Genomic DNA, 20,109 nt, shown 5'->3' on the forward strand with positions numbered 1-20,109 from the left:
ATTCGTGACATGGAAATTAGATAATAGTGATTGGCAGGTCGATATATCAATTGTCCAGTCAGTTCAGCAAGAAACGAAGGACAACGGTTCATTGATGATCCATGGTCACCACAGACTTTGCCTGTCCTGTTCATTGACATCAATCAACTCCTTCATGACAATATAAGATCTGTGATAAACCCGTCTACGTTTTGAGTGACAAGTAACAGTCTGCTTCGTCACGTGACAGGTGGAAGGAACGCTGTGTCCGGAGTGGTGTATGGCTCACGACGAACTGAAGGACAATATTTGGACTGGACACCCTTCCTTTCTGGACACGAGGACCATGGTTAGAATCGTCATATGGGGTAGGTCGATTCGGTTTGGTAGAACATCGCGTGACATGGCGGCAGTTAATACTGAAGGTCTTATCACCACCATCTTAAATGAACATACAGTGTATATCTATATGTTTTGAAGTAGTCCAATGTCGAAGTATCAATAGGCAGTTTTTATACATGTCTAATTAATGTAAAATTAAAAAGATGAACTTGGACTGTATAGAAAATTAACTACATCATGTTAAAGAGTATTTCGTATGTACGGACTCTAAATACGATGTGATATTATACACTAATGTAGATCTCTTCCAATTGAGTACTTTTTGTATTTTTTAACGATGGGATTCTGGTTCATTTATTTTTTCATGTTCTCTGGTGATATAATGAAAGAGACATCTATCTCACAGACTGGAATGTGGTCATGTTTCCGACTATTAGTTAATGTCATTCTGAAGGGTCTCGAGCACCGTAACGTGACGTTACCATTTATTACATGTCATGTCCCACCATCCATCATAAAACATGTCATCCTGCACTATGGTTATAGCGAAGTCCAACATCTCTCATACCACCTGGCTATAAACACAAACTTTCTGGGAACAAGGGAAACCCAGGACACAGGATATTTGATGGATAACAACTTCTTTTATTGTTTGTAACGCCGTTTCAGAGCTATTTCTTGCCTCCCATGAGGTAAATACTGACTAAGCACATAAAGTTAATGTAATTATATATATCATGATATGATTCGGTCTTTTTGACCATTTCGTTCATATATATTTTTTATCTGATAGCGACGATGAAGTAGCCAAGTGGTCAAAGCTTTCGTTCGTCAGGCCCGTGTTAGATTTCCAACCTGGGTGAAATGTGTCAAGCCCATTTCCGGCGTCCTTGTTACTGCTGGAACATTGCGAAAAGCGGCGCAAAACAACACTCACTCACATAATTCAATTCGGTCCAGTGAAGCCACGCTAGTCAGTAGAGCCCACATTCTGTGCCATTAGATCTTTGGACGTATATATACATAATTAACATGATCATGATTTGGGATTAGTGAGTGAGTAAGTTGGGGTTTAACGCCGCATTTAACAATATTCCTGTTACATCAAGCCGTGTCAGCTTATCATGAGCTTATTGTGGCACAGGTCTTAGACGTTTACCACTTTTGTGAAACCCACGAGCACGGGTATAGTGCTCACAAGCCTAGAAACCTAATCGGGCGAAGCGGGATTCGAACCCCAAATCATATGATTTGATATGCAAAGCAAATTGCGGAGCCTGGATGACTGGTTGTTCTGTTGCATTGACAAAGATAAACAAAATTGGCAAAGATAAACAAAAGTAAAATGAAGAGAAAAACGTGGCTGAAATGCCATAGTCAAAATATGTCAAATGTGCTGTAATCATTACACTACAAAATATATGAGAGTACGTCACGACAACAGAGGAGGCAATGAGTGTGTGACAGTCCTGTTTTTGCCGGCTTGAAACTATTGCCTGCAGTGTGTGGTTGGATGTTGCATATCTGGCACGCCGCTTGACAGAAGGCGGACAGTATTCGGCTCCTTAAAATACGGACGTCATAGCCGACTATGCTTTGTTCGTGTTCCAAACTTGCTCGTGTTCCGCTCGTAATAAATACACGGAAGAGCCTGATAAATTCGCAATTCCATGGAGGCAATAATGTGAATATACAAGTTATAACCCTAATGAACAAACTGAACAATAAGTACATCATTTCGTGAAGGTTTAATGTACAGTGAAATACGTTTATAACGAACACGCTTATAACGAACTGACGGGTATTACAAACCTAATTTCTGGTTCCTGCCATTTGCTGTAAAGAGGTTGTATATTATAACGAACTACGGTTATAACGAACTAAAATTCGGGGTTTAACAGTCTATACATTCGGGGTTTAATGTATCTATAATTGTGTTAAGTGTCGCAAAAATGGAAAATCAATTGAACTACAATGACAGCGACAAAGGATGGCAAGTGACACAATACATTCCACACTCCATGACAACAGCTCTCTGTACTCAAACCACTGGTAATCACGTTCTGTGTTTTCACATTACACATACGCTGTCAACTTTACGACACCATCGTCGTAATGTCAGTTATATCGTGTGTACACATGTTGTTATAGAATGTATGAACCACAAACATAGGACCTTGTTTATCATACTATTAGTTAAATCACTACCATAGGACAATCACATTATGGCCTTGTTTACTTTAGTTTTATAATGTATACACTACCACCATGGTGTATTTTATAGTTCTACAAGGTATAACCCAGCACCTTAGAACCCTGTTTATAATAGTTCTACAATGTATGCAGCACCACCACAGAACCATGTTTATTACAGTTCTACAATGTATACAGCACCACCATAGAACCATGTTTATTACAGTTCTGCAATGTATACAGCACCACCATAGAACCATGTTTATTATAGTTCTACAATGTATACAGCACCACCATAGAACCATGTTTATTACAGTTCTACAATGTATACAGCACCACCATAGAACCATGTTTATTATAGTTCTACAATGTATACAGCACCACCATAGAACCATGTTTATAATAGTTCTACAATGTATACAGCACTACCATAGAACCATGTTTATTACAGTTCTACAATGTATACAGCACCACCATAGAACCATGTTTATTATAGTTCTACAATGTATACAGCACCACCATAGAACCATGTTTATTATAGTTCTACAATGTATACAGCACCACCATAGGGCCTTGTCTATTATCATTGTACAGAGTAAAAAAACAAAAAACATAGGACCTTGTTTTTAATGGCTCTCGATGTATAAACAACCCACATAGGACCTTGTTTATAATAGTTCTCGATGTGTAAAAAAACTACATAGGACCTTGTTTATTATAGTTCTCGATGTGTAAAAAACCTACATAGGACCACCAACATATGGTCCTGTTTACAGTGGAGAAACAACCACTATAAGACAGTGTCTATTAAACAGCTACTAGATATACTTGCGCTTCTCAATTCTGGTACACAATTCTACAAATCAGAGTTGGGACCGAGTCCAAGGTTCCAGATAGCTCTCTGCATTTTTGTCTCGAATTCGAGATACGCGGGCACATTAACATTTATCTACATAGTGAGGTTTTCGGGACCGGAAAATAGTTTAGAAATATCAATACATTCAAGATAACATTGTTCGAGATAACAAGGTTTGACTGTAGTTTCAACAATGTATATTCCAGCAATACAGGATTACGTGTACAAGTATCTTACTTGTACAATGTATAAACAGTTGTTTGATAGTTTGTTGTTAAACGCCTAATTTAGAAACATTTTCCCATATGGCGGTCGCATGTAGAACCTTCTTTATTCCAGTTGGATAATAATAGGTCCTTGCAATTGTTTATTATAGTTGTAGAATGCTTAAAGAGACACAATAGGTCATTGTTTGTTATAGTTATAAAATGCATAAACCACCTCAATATGAACTAGTCCTGTTTATGACAGTTGTAGAATGCATACACCACCTCAATATGAACCTGTTATGACAGTTGTAGAATGCATCAACCACCTCAATATCAACTTCTTTATGACAGTTGTAAAATGCATAAACCACCTCAACATGAACTTGTTTATGACAGTTGTAGAATGCATAAACCACCTCAATATGAACCTGTTTATAACAGTTGTAGAATGCATAAACAACCTCAATATGAACCTGTTTGAAACAGCTGTAGAAAGCATCAACCATGTCAATATGAACCTGTTTATGACAGTTGTAGAATGCATAAACGACCTCAATATGAACTTGTTTATGACAGTTGTAGAATGCAAAAAACACCTCAATATGAACCCGTTTCTGACAGTTGTAGAATGCATAAACCACCTCAATATGACACTGTTTGTAACAGCTGTAGAATGCATTAACCACCTCAACATGAACCTGTTTATGACAGTTGTAGAATGCATAAACCACCTCAATATGAACCTGTTTATGACAGTTATAGAATGCATAAACAACCTCAACATGAACCTGTTTGAAACAGCTGTAGAAAGCATCAACCACCCCAATATCAACTTGTTTATGACAGTTGTAGAATGCAAAAAAAACACCTCAATATGAACTTGTTTGTAACAACTGTAGAATGCATAAACCACCTCAATATGAACATGTTTATGACAGTTGTAGAATGCATAAACCACCTCAATGTGAACTTGTTTATGACAGTTGTAGAATGCATAAACCACCCCAATATGAAGTTGTTTATTACAGTTGTAGAATGCATAAACCACCTTAATATAAACCTGTTCATGACAGTTGTAGAATCCATAAACCACCTCAATATCAACTTGTTTATGATATTTGTAGAATGCCTAATCCACGTCAATATGAACCTGTTCATGACAGTTGTAGAATCCATAAACCACCTCAATATGAACATGTTTATGACAGTTGTAGAATGCATAAACCACCCCAATATGAACTTGTTTATTACAGCTGTAGAATGCATAAACCACCTCAATATGAACCTGTTTATAACAGTTGTAGAATGCATAAACCACCTCAATATGAACTTGTTTATGACAGTTGTAGAATGCATAAACCACCTCAATATGAACTTGTTATGACAGTTGTAGAATGCATAAACCACCTCAATATGAACTTGTTTATGATAGTTGTAGAATGCATAAACCACCTCAATATGAACTTGTTTATGACAGTTGTAGAATGCATCAACCACCTCAATATGAACTTGTTTATGACAGTTGTAGAATGCATAAACCACCTCAATATGAACATGTTTATGAACGTTGAAGAATGCATAAACCACCTCAATATGAACTAGTTTATGACAGTTGTAGAATGCATAAACCACCTCAATAGGAACAGGTTTATGACAGTTGTAGTATGCATAAAAAAAACCAATATGAACCTGTTTATGACAGTTCTAGAATGCATAAACCGCCTCAATATGAACCACTTTATTGTTCGTGTAGTATGCATAAACCACCCACAATAGGTCCTTGTTTATAATTCTTGTACCATGCATAAACCACCACAATAGGGCCTGGTTTATTATTCTTGTAGTATGCATAAACCACCACAATATGCCCTTGTTTATAATTCTTGTTCCAGGCATAAACCACCACAATAGGTCCTTCTTTATTATTCTTGTTCCATGCATAAACCACCACAATAAGCCCTTGTTTATAATTCTTGTACCAGGCAAAATCCACAACAATAGGTCCTTCTTTATTATTCTTGTTCCATGCATAAACCACCACAATAGGGCCTTGTTTATTATTTTTTGTAGTTTGCATAAACCACCACTATATGCCTTTGTTTATTATTCTTGTACCATGCATAAAACACCACAATAGGGCCTTGTTTATCATTTTTGTAGTATGCTTAAACCACCACAATAAATCCTTGTTTATTATTCCTGAACCATGCATAAACCACCACTATAGGGCCTTGTTTATAATTCTTGTACCATGCATAAACCACCACAATAGGTCCTTGTTTATTATTCCTGTACCATGCATAAGCCACCACAACAGGGCCTTGTTTATTATTTTTCTAGTATGCAAGAACCACCACAATAGGGCCTTTGTTTATTATTCTTGAACCATGCATAACCCACCACTATAGGCCTTTGTTTATGATAGTTGTAGAAAGCATAAACCACCACAATAGGGCCTTGTTTATTATTTTTGTAGTATGCATAAACCAACACATTAGGGCCTTATTTATATTTCTTGTACCATGCATAAACCACCACAATAGACCCTTCTTTATTATTCTTGTAGTAAGCATAAGCCACAACAATAGGACCCTGTTTATTATTCTTGTAGTATGCATAAACCACCACAATAGGCCTTTGTTTATTATTCTTGTAGTATCCATAAACCACCACAATAGGACCTTCTTTATTATTCTTGTAGTATGCATAAACCACCACGATAGGACCCTGTTCATTATTCTTGTAGTATGCACAAACCACCACATATATTAATAGGCCTTTCTTTATTATTCTTGTAGTACGCTTGAACCACCACAATAAGGCCTTGTTTATTATTCTTCAACCATGCATAAACCACCACTATAGGCCTTTGTTTATGATAGTTGTAGAATGCATAAGCCACCACAATAGGGCCTTGTTTATTATTTTTGTACCATGCATAAACCACCACAATATGCCCTTGTTTATTATTCTTGTAGTATGCATAAACCACCACAAAACGACCTGTTTATTATTCTTGTACCATGCATGAACCACCACAATGGGCCTTTGTTTAATATTCTTGTAGTATGCATAAACCACCACAATAGGACCTTGTTGATTATTCTTGTCGTATGCATAAACCACTACTATAGGTCTTGGTTTATTATTTTTATAGTATCCATCAACCACCAATATAGACCCTTGTTTATTATTTTTGTAGTATGCATAAACCACCACAATATGTCCTTGTTTATTGTTCTTGTAGTATGCATGAACCACCACAATAGGGCCTTGTTTATTATTCTTGTAGTATGCATAAACCACCACAATAGGTCCTTGTTTATTATTCTTGTAGTATACATAAACCACCATAATAAGACCTTGTTTATTATTCTTGTAGTATGCATAAACCACCACAATAAGACCTTGTTTATTATTCTTGAACCATGCATAAACCACCAATATAGGCCTTTGTTTATTATTCTTGTAGTTTGCATAAACCACCACAATAGGTCCTTGTTTATTATTCTTGTAGAATACATAAACCACCACAATAGGCCTTTGTTTAATATTCTTGCAGTATGCATAAACCACCACAATAGGACCTTGTTCATTATTCTTGTTGTATTCATAAACCACCACTATAGGTCTTCGTTTATTATTTTTGTAGTATGCATAAACCTCCAAAATAGGACCTTGTTGATTATTTTCGTAGTATGCATAAACCACCAGAATAGGTCCTTCTTTATTATTCTTGAACCATGCATAAACCACCACAATAGGATCTTGTTTATTATTCTTGTAGTATGCATAAACCACCACAATGGGCCCTTGTGTATTATTCTTGTACCATGCATAAACCACCACAATAGGATCTTGTTTATTATTCTTGTAGTTTGCATAAACCCCCACAATAAGATCTTGTTTATTATTCTTGTAGTATGCATAAACCACCTCTATAGACCCTTGTTTATTTTTTTTTAAGTTTGCATTAACCACCACAATAGGCCCTTGTTTATTATTCTTGTATTATGCATTAACCACCTCAATGGGCCCTTGTGTATTATGCTTGTAGTATGCATAAACCACTACAATAGGATCTTCTTTATTATTCTTGTATGTGCATAAACCACCACAATAGGCCTTTGTTTATTATTCTTGTAGTAAGCATAAACCACCTCAATGGGCCCTTGTGTATTATTCTTGTACCATGCATAAACCACCACTATAGGCCTTTGTTTATTATTCTTGTAGTTTGCATAAACCACTACAATATGACCTTGTTTATCATTGTTGTAGTATGCATAAACCACCACAATAGGCCCTTGTTTATTATTATTGAAGATTTCCATTAACTACTACAATAGGCCTTTGTTTATTATTCTTGTAGTATGCATAAACCACCTCAATGGGCCCTTGTGTATTATTCTTGTACCATGCATAAACCACCACTATAGGCCTTTGTTTATTATTCTTGTACCATGCATAAACCACCACGATAGGGCCTTGTTTATTATTCTTGTAGTATGCATACACCACCACAATAGGACCTTGTTTATTATTCTTGTAGTATGCATAAACCACCACAATAGGTCCTTGTTTATTATTCTTGTAGTATGCATAAACCACCACTATATGACTTTGTTTATTATTCTTGTAGTATGCATAAACCACCTCAATGGGCCCTTGTGTATTATCCTTGTACCATGCATAAACCACCAATATAGGCCTTTGTTTATTATTCTTGTACCATGCATAAACCACCACGATAGGGCCTTGTTTATTATTCTTGTAGTTTGCATAAACCACCACAATAGGACTTTGTTTATTATTCTTGTAGTATGCATAAACCACCACTATATGACTTTGTTTATTATTCTTGTAGTATGCATAAACCACCTCAATGGGCCCTTGTGTATTATTCTTGTACCATGCATAAACCACCACTATAGGCCTTTGTTTATTATTCTTGTACCATGCATAAACCACCACGATAGGGCCTTGTTTATTATTCTTGTAGTTTGCATAAACCACCACAATAGGACTTTGTTTATTATTCTTGTAGTATGCATAAACAACCACAATAGGCCCTTGTTTATTATTTTTTAAGTTTGCATTAACCACCACAATAGGCCTTTGTTAATGATTTTTGTAGTATGCATAAACCACCACTATAGGCCTTTGTTTATTATTCTTGTACGATGCATAAACCACCACGATAGGGCCTTGTTTATTATTCTTGTAGAATGCATACACCACCACAATAGGACCTTGTTTATTATTCTTGTAGTATGCATAAACCACCACAATAGGTCCTTGTTTTTTATACTTGTAGTATGCATAAACCACCACTATAGGCCTTTGTTTATTATTCTTGTAGTATGCATAAACCACCTCAATGGGCCCTTGTGTATTATCCTTGTACCATGCATAAACCACCAATATAGGCCTTTGTTTATTATTCTTGTAGTTTGCATAAACCACAACAATAGCATCTTGTTTATTATTCTTGTAGTATGCAAAAACCACCACTATAGGCGTTTGTTTATTATTTTTGAAGTTTGCATTAACCACCACAATAGGCCTTTGTTTATTATTCTTGTAGTATGCATAAACCACCGCAATGGGCCCTTGTGAATTATTCTTGTAGAATGCATAAACCACTACAATAGGTCATTGTTTATTATTCTTGTACCATGCATAAACCACCACTATAGGCCTTTGTTTATTATTCTTGTACCATGCATAAACCACCACAATAGGACCTTGTTGATTATTCTTGAAGTATGCATAAACCACCACAATAGGTCTTTGTTTATTATTCTTGTAGTATGCATAAACCATCTCAATGGGCCCCTGTGTATTATTCTTGTAGAATGCATAATCCACTACAATATATCCTTGTTTATTATTCTTGTAGTATGCATAAACCACCACTATCGGCCTTTGTTTATTATTCTTGTAGTTTGCAAAAACCACCAGAATAGGTCCTTGTTTTTTTTCATGTAGAATGCATGAACCACCAAATTAGGGCCTTGTTTATTATTCTTGAACCATGCATAAACCACCACTATAGGCCTTTGTTAATTATTCTTGTACCATGCATAAACACCCACAATAGGCCCTTGTTTATTTTTTTTGTAGTATGCATAAACCACCACAATAGGACCCTGTTGATTATTCTTGTACCATGCATAAACCACCACAATATGCCTTAGTCTATAATTCTTGTACCATGCATTAATCACCACAATAGGCCTTCGTTTATTATTCTTGTAGTTTGCATAAACCACCACAATAGGACCTTGTTTATTATTCTTGTAGTATTCATAAACCACCACTATATGCCTTTGTTTATTATTCTTGTACCATGCATAAACCACCACAATAGGACCCTGTTTACTATTCTTGTATTATGCATAAACCACCAAAATGGACCTTGTTTATGATAGTTGTAGAATGCATAAACCACCACAATAGGACCTTGTTTATTATTTTTGTAGTATGCATAAACCACCACAATAGGATCTTGTTGATTAATCTTGAAGTATGCATAAAACACCACTTTATGCCTTTGTTTATTATTCTTGTACCATGCATAAACCACCACAATAGGACCCTGTTGCCTATTCTTGTAGTATGCATAAACCACCAAAATAGGACCTTGTTTATGATAGTTGTAGAATGCATAAACCGATACTACATGAATTGTTTATGATAGTTGTAGAATGCATAAAGCGCCACAATGGGCCCTTGTTTATAATTCTTGTACCATGCATAAACCGACAGAGCATGAACGTGTTTATTATAGTTTTACAATGTATAAACCTCCCCCACAGAATCCTGTTTATTATTTATTCATGATTCCTTTCCTTGTTTTCAGCTCTGGTGTCGACATGTTTAACAGGTAGATATGAAACATATTGTCTTTGTGATTGAAGGTTTCTAGTAGCTTGGACTGTGTTTTATCACTTTGAACTGCGATTCATTGATTGTGCATGTGCCAAAGATTTAGCTGAACTAAGTACCGGGCAACAGTAAGTATACGCCATGTTTGACGGTGGCTAAACCTGAAACAAACAAGAAATGGTTATTCGATGGTGATGTATGAAATGTGTATCACTGTGGTTTGGGACTTTCGACGACTGTTTTTAGCCTAGTAGCCTTTTTGTAACGTTTGTAAAGTTTTGATCAAATTCAATTTCCATGACTATACTTTCTTTTGCCTGGCTGTGTATATAGCTTGAACGCGTTAATGTAAGTCTTTGCCGTATTACCTATAAAAAATTGATAAATTGAAACGCTGTGTGAATTAGATGCGTTATTATCTTCAGCATCGAACACGAGACAATTAATACAAAATTATACAAAATTACACAATTTCCTAGCTTTTATTGCATGCTACTCGTGTAACGATAGAAATACTCAAACATTGCATCAACACAACACATTATTTTTAAACATTTCTTGGGGAGAATTATGATGAGCCGACGAGATGTTATTTTAAATACATTCAAGCACAAACAACTCAACAAGACTGTATGGCCAGGGACTTCAACTTTCCAACAGTCAGCTTTCTCTTTATGTTGAATATCATTCCAGCAGCACTTGGGTGTCTACATTACACAACTTATGACGCACAGTCGAAGATTTCAAAGGACGCCTTACGACTCAAACGTTGTTTGATCTGGGTTACAACATTCAAATGTTTTATAGTCGATATGAGGAGGTCATTCCTGATTTGTAGCATCAGTAATAAAACTATTATTATAATCATAAGAAATATATGCTACAATCAGACCCCACTGTACAATTCCGACTATATCATGAGCATGTATATATGAATCACTACACAATAGTGCAGGTTATAGTGATGATCTAGGGGAACGTGTCCTGCACCACCAGGGACGCCGGTCACAAACGCATGCAGAGGCAAGTCAATTCTTCACCGGAAAAAAACACAGGAACGTATAGTACAAGACAAACTTGGGAATGGCATCAGATATCGAAATGTCCTCCACATGTTTGTAATACACGTTTTGACGCTCTTTAAAATCTTTGGGGAACGAGCATGATTGAATTTACCCGAAGGGTTATGGAATATATTCTTGCTGTCTCTGTTGTTGCAGGTCTGGCGGAAGCTCAGGGAGGCTGTAAGTATAATCATCAGATGAAATCAGGATGCTCAAATAGAAGCTTTATACCACTCAACTTTGGAAAGGCGAATTATATATTTTCCATAATATCAAAAAATATGTCAAGTGTATATTTATTTAAAAATTATATGACTTATCTCATTACCCCTATCAAAATGTTAGTTTTAAATATCTAAATGAAATAATGCAAGGTCATCATGTCACAAAACTAATAAAGGCAGTTGATGACAGAAAAGTATTTATATTCAACTTTAACATGCTTACTTAATGATAATAGATTTGTAACCTTGTAACTATTTCTAAGCGGCAACAAAACATTCTGTACAAAAAGGTAAGAATACTGTACATGTTGAATGGGTTACACACCCTGCATTTTCTGATGTTAAATTAATTGTGTTTTCTTTCATACAAGCACCGACTATTTTAATATTCATGAGACAGCTTTTGAAATATATAATGGATCATTTACAAACAAATGGATATAATACATTAAAGGGACAAAAGTCGTAAAATACAGGGGATGCAAATCAAAATGATGAAGAGTCAGTAATTAAAATGTAATGCCATGAACAATTCAAAGAATGAAGAAAACAATGACAACGTGAAAATACAATGTCTGTCTTGATTTAGTTAATAAAGCTGTATTGGCATTTCCAACACAGCCGACCTCGATCACCAACCACAGTGTAAGGTTCTCGTAAGCTATTTACAACTCAAACGTCGAGGATGAAACATGAAACTACCCTTTCTGCCCGACAAGAAAAGCCTTCTGATACATAGCTTCATGCCTACCACCATCCAAAGGACTAACATCCTGCTTCAAGTAGCTTCAGGGGTGTTATATATTCATAACATGTCCTTCGTGTATATTTAAGATGATCCGTGCCTATATATAAGAGGGGCGTTTTGACACACAGAGTTCTGTTTATGTGTTTACGCTTCTTCTCTATACCGTAATAGCGAGGACAATATTAAACGCGTGAGGACGAACTGCGTGTTTCATTGATACATGTTCGTCACTATATGGCTGAAATACTGACAATGTGACGTTAAGTTTTGATTCACTCCCTCGTTATTGCAAAAAATATTTTTAAAAATTATTTATTTATTTTTGTAAATGTGAAATACCAGGGAACAACATTACCTTATTACAAACGTAAAAGCAATTCACACTTAATTTACGGTGTGTGATTAAAGTTTTGAAAGGAATGTAATACAACTTTTTATGGATCTTGAGCTTTTACTTTCCTTAAGCTTATCTTAATCTCTCTCTCTCTCTCTCTCTCTCTCTCTCTCTCTCTCTCTCTCTCTCACTCTCTCTCTATCTCTTTCTCTCTCTATCTCTTTCTCTCATAGAGAAGTATGACATAGACAGTTCTATCATCAGTTGTTTCGAATCCATTTCAGATGATACTATAAGTAAATATCGTAAGTGTTAAATTACTTTGTATATGATGTACAATGGGTTTTGTTTTGAAACACGATCTCTTCCCGTATAGAAATGTGATGCTGTAATGTTTTCAGTGTTCGCCTCCTAGAATAGGCCACTAATATAGACTGTAGTTCCCCTCCAGAGGTTACCTGGGAATAGTTAGATGTAGCTGCTGCCATTTTGTACACTTGTATATTTATCATCAGTATTACATGATTAGTATGAACGTCCATCCTAGCTACCCTCCATTATCTATTATTTAGTCAGCTTTCACGACATACAGTTGTTTACTCTGAAAGGGAGCCAGCAGATAATTTCTTGGACACTCCACACATTATTTTCAGAACAGCCAATATGTCCGACGTAAACATGAGGACAATTTAGTATTTCCGTCATTTTCGGTCCCTACCTACGTGTTAGCTTTAACATAATATATAGGGTAGCCTAGGGGTAAAAGTGTTCGTTGTCACGCGGAAGACGAGGGTTCGATTCCCTACATGGGTACAATGTGTGAAGCCCATTTCTAGTGTCCCGTCGTGATATTGCTGGATAGCGTTTAAAGCGGCGTTTTCACATCTTTATTTTATGTGACGTGCAACTTAGTAACTGTCACTGCAAATAGATTCAGTTTTTTCGGACTTTTATGCTCAATGAATTTCAGCGTTTGTTGACATTTATCCAACCCATCAACCTCTTACGTCAAGCTGCATGAACCTTTCAAGACACGTAATGAATCATAAGGTTTATATTAAAATATAATAATCTCGTTTTGAATATTTATTAATCTATGTTTATCTGCTGGTGTTTTTACAAGATACTATATCCCAAGTGAATGCCATCCGGTGTACTTGATGAAACATGACGTCAGAATCTACCCCAGAAACTGTTATAGTGGAAATACCCAGGTTCTTCTCATGGCACTGCAGCAGTCATTGTCTCTTGTATCGTTTCTAGCGAAGCTATGGACCAACTAATTGTATTGTCCTACTGCATAGTTGAAATCCAAATAGTTCTATTATTTAGATTATTGGGTTGTCTTTAATGTGTAGTGTTTTAGTCTCTCTCAAAATTGTGTTTGTGGTCGTGTTCATTAAAGTGTTTGTGATTGTGTTCATGAACGTGTTTGTGATCGTGTTCATGAACGTGTTTGTGATTGTGTTCATGAACGTGTTTGTGATCGCGTTTATGAACGTGTTTGTGATTGTGTTCATGAACGTGTTTGTGATAGTGTTCATGAACGTGTTTGTGATTGTGTTCATGAACGTGTTTGCGATAGTGTTCATGAACGTGTTTTTTGCGATAGTGTTCATGAACGTGTTTGTGATCGTGTTCATGAACGTGTTCATGATTGTGTTTGTGTTCGTCGTTTTCATCTCCCCCTTCTTTCTCCAGGGAACAGTTACTTTCCACCTTCGGGGTATAACGCCCAATGGCCGAGGAACAATTATATGAGTAATGAGACAGCCCCACTCTGTGTATTGTAGATAGATTCACCGTTGTCTTGCAATGCACTCGATCACGTGCTGGCTCGAGCACAAAACCACACTGGATACACCGCATTTTTTTTATCAGCCATGAATATTTACAGTTATTTTCGGCGAGAATCAACAGCTTGAACGTCTGCAATGCAAGAGCGATGGGATACCTTACGCCTGTTGATATACAGTTGATATATCTATGCTTACCCTAAATACAGGTTTCATAAAAGAGAACATTTATAAACCGAAAAAGAAAGTATATACTTGAAAAAAATTTGATATGAAATTCTAAACGATACCAAAACTTTACTTGGCCGAAAACAGTTGCCTTCACAGCGCACACAACTAGGATATCCGTATCAAATACCACCATCGAATACCAATTTCTTGTTTCATTTTATCTACCTTCAATCATTGGTATATACTTTCTTTTCCCCGGCGGTTTATGTCAGTGAACAGTACTTTCGGCAAAAAAATCATTCGTTTTATAAAGACACCTTTTTCATGTAAATTATAATCGAATAGGCTCTTGATTACTGTATCCAGGGAAGCGTTATTATAATACCTTATTCCCATATGTGTAGATCCTATATTATAATCTAATGTGCATGTTAGATACAAGTATTCATATTCTGCATGTTAGTCTCACACAAGTGTCATGCCATACAACTAATTTATCCCTTCTTTTTTTGCGATCAAACACAACATATTTAACCGTTTCTCGAACTCCCTTGACCTTTAACCTCAACATTGATTAATGTCGCCACCACACCAACCGAGGTCATGCATTTCAGCCCATGACCTTCAAGATGAAAATATGACCTTGACCTTTTTCAACATTTTCAACTGACAAAGTAGTTATTTTATGTGTTTTATGAGTTTATCGCTAGTGGGCAGTTTGTGAGGAATACGATCTCATGTCCCCGTGGAGGAGGTTCCGGGTTAGAATTGGTCCCCGGGTCCCCCGCAACTTATGTTGGTCGTTAGAGGCGACTTCATGGCTCGGGTGGTCAGGCTCTGTGACTATGACGCCGAAGACCCGGGTTCAATTCCCGACATGGGTACAATATGTGAAGCCCATTTCTGGTGTCCCCCGCCGTGATATTGCTGGAATATTGCTAAAATCGGGGTACTCACTCACTCACTCACTGTGACTATGATGATGGTGTGTCATCGTACCCGACAGTGTGGGTCTATGCTCATAATATCAATCACTGGATCGTTTGGTCCGGGCTCGACAATTTACAGACTGCCGTCATACAGCTGGAATATTGCTGATTGCGGCGCAAAACAACCAACAAAGCAAAACAAAAAACGCCAACAACAAAAAATGAATGAAAAAAAGAAACAATTGAATATGAGCGCTATTACTGTCCGTCACCGTCACGTTAGATATTCTCAAAGCGTGCAATAATCATTATAGAGCTGGAGGTCGGGTAGCCTAGTGGTCAAAGCGTTCGCTCGTCACGCCGATGACTCGGGTTCGATTCCAGACATGGGTACAATGTGTGAAGCCCATTTCTGGTGTCCCCCGTCGTGATATTGCTGGAATATTGCTAAAAGCGGCGTAAAACCACTCTCACTCACTCACTCATAATAGAACATGCATGTATAAAGCCAACTCGACTCTCGCTGACATGCACACACACGACATTGTGTTTATGTGGTCGCATTCTCTGATTAATCCCATCTACTTACGCCCCATGTAAAATACACGTATATGCATTTATAATACTAATATTCTGTATTATTTTACACTTTTATTCACAAGAGTACAGCTTTACATAGCCGTGTACATACATGTTGTTTTCTGTGTGGTTATATGATCACAAGACTCTCATTTGTAAGTAAGTTACAGTAAGTTAGCTGTCCAATCGTGACAAGTTAAGCATCTACTTTTCCTATCTGAACACTCATATGTAAGTATTTCCAAATACAATTTATAAAATGTAAGGATTATGCAATGCGTTTTAAGCCAAACATTTTTGCATCATAATTATGATAAACGGGCAAAAAAACGAAAATCGCTATTAGTGTTCTAAAAAGTTTCTAATAAAAAATACCAAAGTTTCTCTGTTGAACAAATTCTAACATGACTTTGATTCTGATTCAGTGCCATCCCAGCCCATGCACAACCAGTGGCCACAAGGTAAGTCCCCCGCCAGTGTTTGGACTCGTTTCTGTTAGGATGTACACATTCTGCTTGTCAACTCTGGGTATAGCGAATTTGGATAAAACAAACACTGGGTTATACCGAACCGAATTCGAATACCCTATTTCGACAAAGTACTTCGTGAAGATCCGGGCTAGAAAAGGGGACTCCCAATTTGCTAAATCCTAGAACACCTTTTACAGACGTAGCGCTATCGTCCCTAGAGCCAGCAGTGATGAGCAACATCGACATTGTTTGCGCGAAATCGGGTATTATGAATTGAGCTGTTACAGAGTTCGTTATATCCAGAGTCGAGTGTCAATGATTATCATTGAATTCTGAGTATATTACATATGTATATGGCATTATATTTAATTCATGTAAAACTGTGTTATATATAACCGTTCATATGATGTATTTGCCGTCTAGAAGAGTATTGTTAGCCAATGTTATTTTTTATTCATGCTGAATGTATTGCATGTAGTTTGTACATTTCACAATACTAACGTGCATGGTAATCCTCTTCTTATGAATAAACATGAATGTCTTAATTATGTTTCTTAGCTCCAGTTAGTTAATCACCCACATTTGAAACAAGCATTTTACTGGCGTTGTATACGTTTCTATTCATTTCGAGTGAAAAAAAGTTTTAATATTTTCAAAGAATAATTTCATTTTGATCGGTCGACGCCTGCTGTTTTATGACACACTGTTAATGTGTTTTCCATCTCAAAATATGAATTTAACATCTACAGTGAAACCTCGTTACTACGGACCCCTGGTAATCCGGACATGGCCCAGTCCGTATGACTAGTGTCATATGATAACTACTGGGTACACGGGACAACCTCCGTGTTCTAGTGGATAGAACGTCTCCCCTGAGAGCTAAAGCTCGGTGGTTTTATCCCCGGTCGCATCAAACCACGATACATTAAAAGATGGTACTTTTTGTTACCATGCCTGACGCTTTGCATCAAGGGGACAAAACAAGGGCTGGTCGACTCGAGTAGGAATACTGTGTCTGAGTGGGGTATTCATGTTTAAACTACGGCATGGTATCTTAGTGGACTGATACTATAACGCCGGCATTAGTCCGCGAAGCTAAACATTTCAGCTCACCTGCTACGTATTCAGTAAACTACGGTTAAAACGAACACGCTTATAACGAACTGACGGATATAACGAACTTACTTTTTGGTCCCGACTATTTGCTGTAGTTATGCTGTATATATGCTTATAATGAACTACGGTTATAACGAACTAAAATTAGTCGTCCCTAGTCGAGTTCGTTATAACCGTAGTTTACTGTACCATTCTTTATTCGGACTCTGTTACGCGGAACTGTTCCGTCCGGACTAATGAGGTTTCACTATCACGTTCCACCTTATTCCTCTAAAAAACGAAACAGCAGTGATATACAGAAAAAAAACCGATAGTCAAATCTGATTGTTTCAGATGAAACGTCATTCAATAGTTGTAAAGTGTCGTAAAATGTGAGTGATGACCTAGCGTTAGATCTCTTAGTCTAATAGTAGTATATTTGCATGTCGTTATAGATGCATGTGTTAACCTTTCACTTGTAACCTTTGAGCAGCACCTTCTGGAGGTGAAGGTCACACCGCATCACCCCCGGGGTCACCATACTATGGAGCCCAACCCCCCGACCTCCCTGACAGTCTAGGTAATCACCACAGCTTACCACCAACGAATATGAATATTAATTAACGTGTAATAAATCATGGACGTAACTACATATATTTCATAACGTTACCGACAACTTCTTGCAAAGGAAAGTCTAAAAGAATTCAACACTATTTTATTGTAGATTTCAACCTATTAAAAATGTCCCTTGTCTTTATTTGTTTTGACAAAGTTGAAAGAAAAAGAAAAGTTTTAACGCAGGATATAAGTTTTTGTTCAAAGTTTGAAACATTTCAGGCGGTCAGCTATCAAACAATCCACAAAACCAAGGTGGTTGGCAAAGTGACCAGAGCCGAGCATGGCAGAATTACCCAAATAGTCCAAACACTGGGGGATGGGAACCTTCAGGAAGTTCCCCAGGGGGTTCTAGGGCGGGGTGGCAGCCACCCCCAAACGCTCCAAACCAAGGGGGTTCCGGCTGGCAACCACCCCCTAACCATCAAAGCCCGCCATGGCAACCACCACCAAATAGCCCTAACCAAGTGTGGCAACCACCCCCAGATGGTCCACCTCCTGGCTGGCAACCCCCTTCCGATAAACCTCCGCAGCCATGGCAACCACTGCCAGATGGTCCACCTCCAGGTTGGCAACCGCCTCCTGATAAACCTCCGCAGCCATGGCAACCACCGCCAGATGGTCCACCTCCAAGTTGGCAACCGCCTCCTGATAAACCTCTGCAGCCATGGCAACCACCCCCAGATGGTCCACCGCCGGGTTGGCAACCGCCTCCTGATAAACCTCCGCAGCCATGGCTACCACAGCCAGATACCCCAAACCACCGAGGGCAACCGCCTCCTGATAAACCTCCGCAACCCTGGCAACCGCCGCCGGATGGTCCACCTCAAGGGTGGCAACCGCCTCCTGATAAACCACTGCAGCCATGGCAACCACCGCCAGATGGTCTACCTCAAGGTTTTCAACCGCCTCCTGATAAACCACCTCAGCCATGGCAACCACTGCCAGATGGTGCATCTCAAGGTTTTCAACCGCCACCTGATAAACCACCGCAGCCATGGCAACCACCGCCAGATATTCCGCCTCCAGGCTGGCAACCACCCCCAGACGGCCCTATCCCTGGATGGCAACCGCCTCCTGATAAACCTCCACCAGGATGGGAGCCTCCCCCAAATAGCCTCACCTCGGGAGGTTGGTTGTGATCGTTCATCATTTAATGTTTCATGTTGTCAAAGTACAATAAGTGTTTTTTTCAAGTGTGCCTTTTAATCAATCAGAACATCAACTACAATATGTTTAGGATTAATGTTTAGAACATAACTATATTTGGAATCAACCTTATAAGCGTGATGCTTGGTTTAAAATTGGAAACTTTTAAATGCTTCAAAACAAATGCTTCTTCCATCATCTAGGATATATAATAATGATAATGATAATAAAAGGCTATTTATATTGCGCATATTTCCACACCACTCAGGGGCATACTCAAAGCGCTATGTTTATCCTGGTCAATGTGCACTCAAGTATGATTCTCAGCACCCTGGGGAGTATACAACCTAAGCTACCCGTTAGGCGCTAGAAGGTTTACAACGACATTGCCATCCCATCCTACCGGGTACCCATTCACTGCTGGTGAACAGAAACAGAGTTTATCACAACTGAAAGCAGTAAACG

At 37.8% G+C, this 20,109-nt stretch overlaps 1 protein-coding gene across 14 annotated transcripts in view; it reads left to right on the plus strand.

Moving 5' to 3' along the window:
* Positions 1 to 20,109, plus strand: part of LOC124151613 (basic proline-rich protein-like) — a 42,711-nt gene continuing 22,602 nt past the window's right edge. For 2 of the 14 annotated variants that reach the window (XM_046524153.2, XM_046524155.2), the window contains exons 1-7: positions 2 to 347; positions 10,445 to 10,468; positions 11,691 to 11,714; positions 14,542 to 14,601; positions 16,741 to 16,776; positions 18,374 to 18,460; positions 18,718 to 19,626. In XM_046524153.2, the coding sequence (XP_046380109.2) occupies positions 260 to 347; positions 10,445 to 10,468; positions 11,691 to 11,714; positions 14,542 to 14,601; positions 16,741 to 16,776; positions 18,374 to 18,460; positions 18,718 to 19,626 (1,228 nt within the window). In that variant the 5' untranslated portion in view covers positions 2 to 259. Of the gene's footprint in view, positions 348 to 10,444; positions 10,469 to 11,690; positions 11,715 to 13,124; positions 13,146 to 14,541; positions 14,602 to 16,740; positions 16,777 to 18,373; positions 18,461 to 18,717; positions 19,627 to 20,109 lie in introns of all 14 variants that reach the window. The other 12 variants (XM_046524157.2, XM_046524158.2, XM_046524159.2 and 9 more) reach the window with 10 other exon arrangements.

The sequence above is a fragment of the Haliotis rufescens genome, unplaced genomic scaffold (assembly GCF_023055435.1).
Source record: "Haliotis rufescens isolate VD_foot unplaced genomic scaffold, xgHalRufe1.0.p SCAF_33, whole genome shotgun sequence".
NCBI classification, from domain to species: Eukaryota; Metazoa; Mollusca; class Gastropoda; order Lepetellida; family Haliotidae; genus Haliotis; species Haliotis rufescens.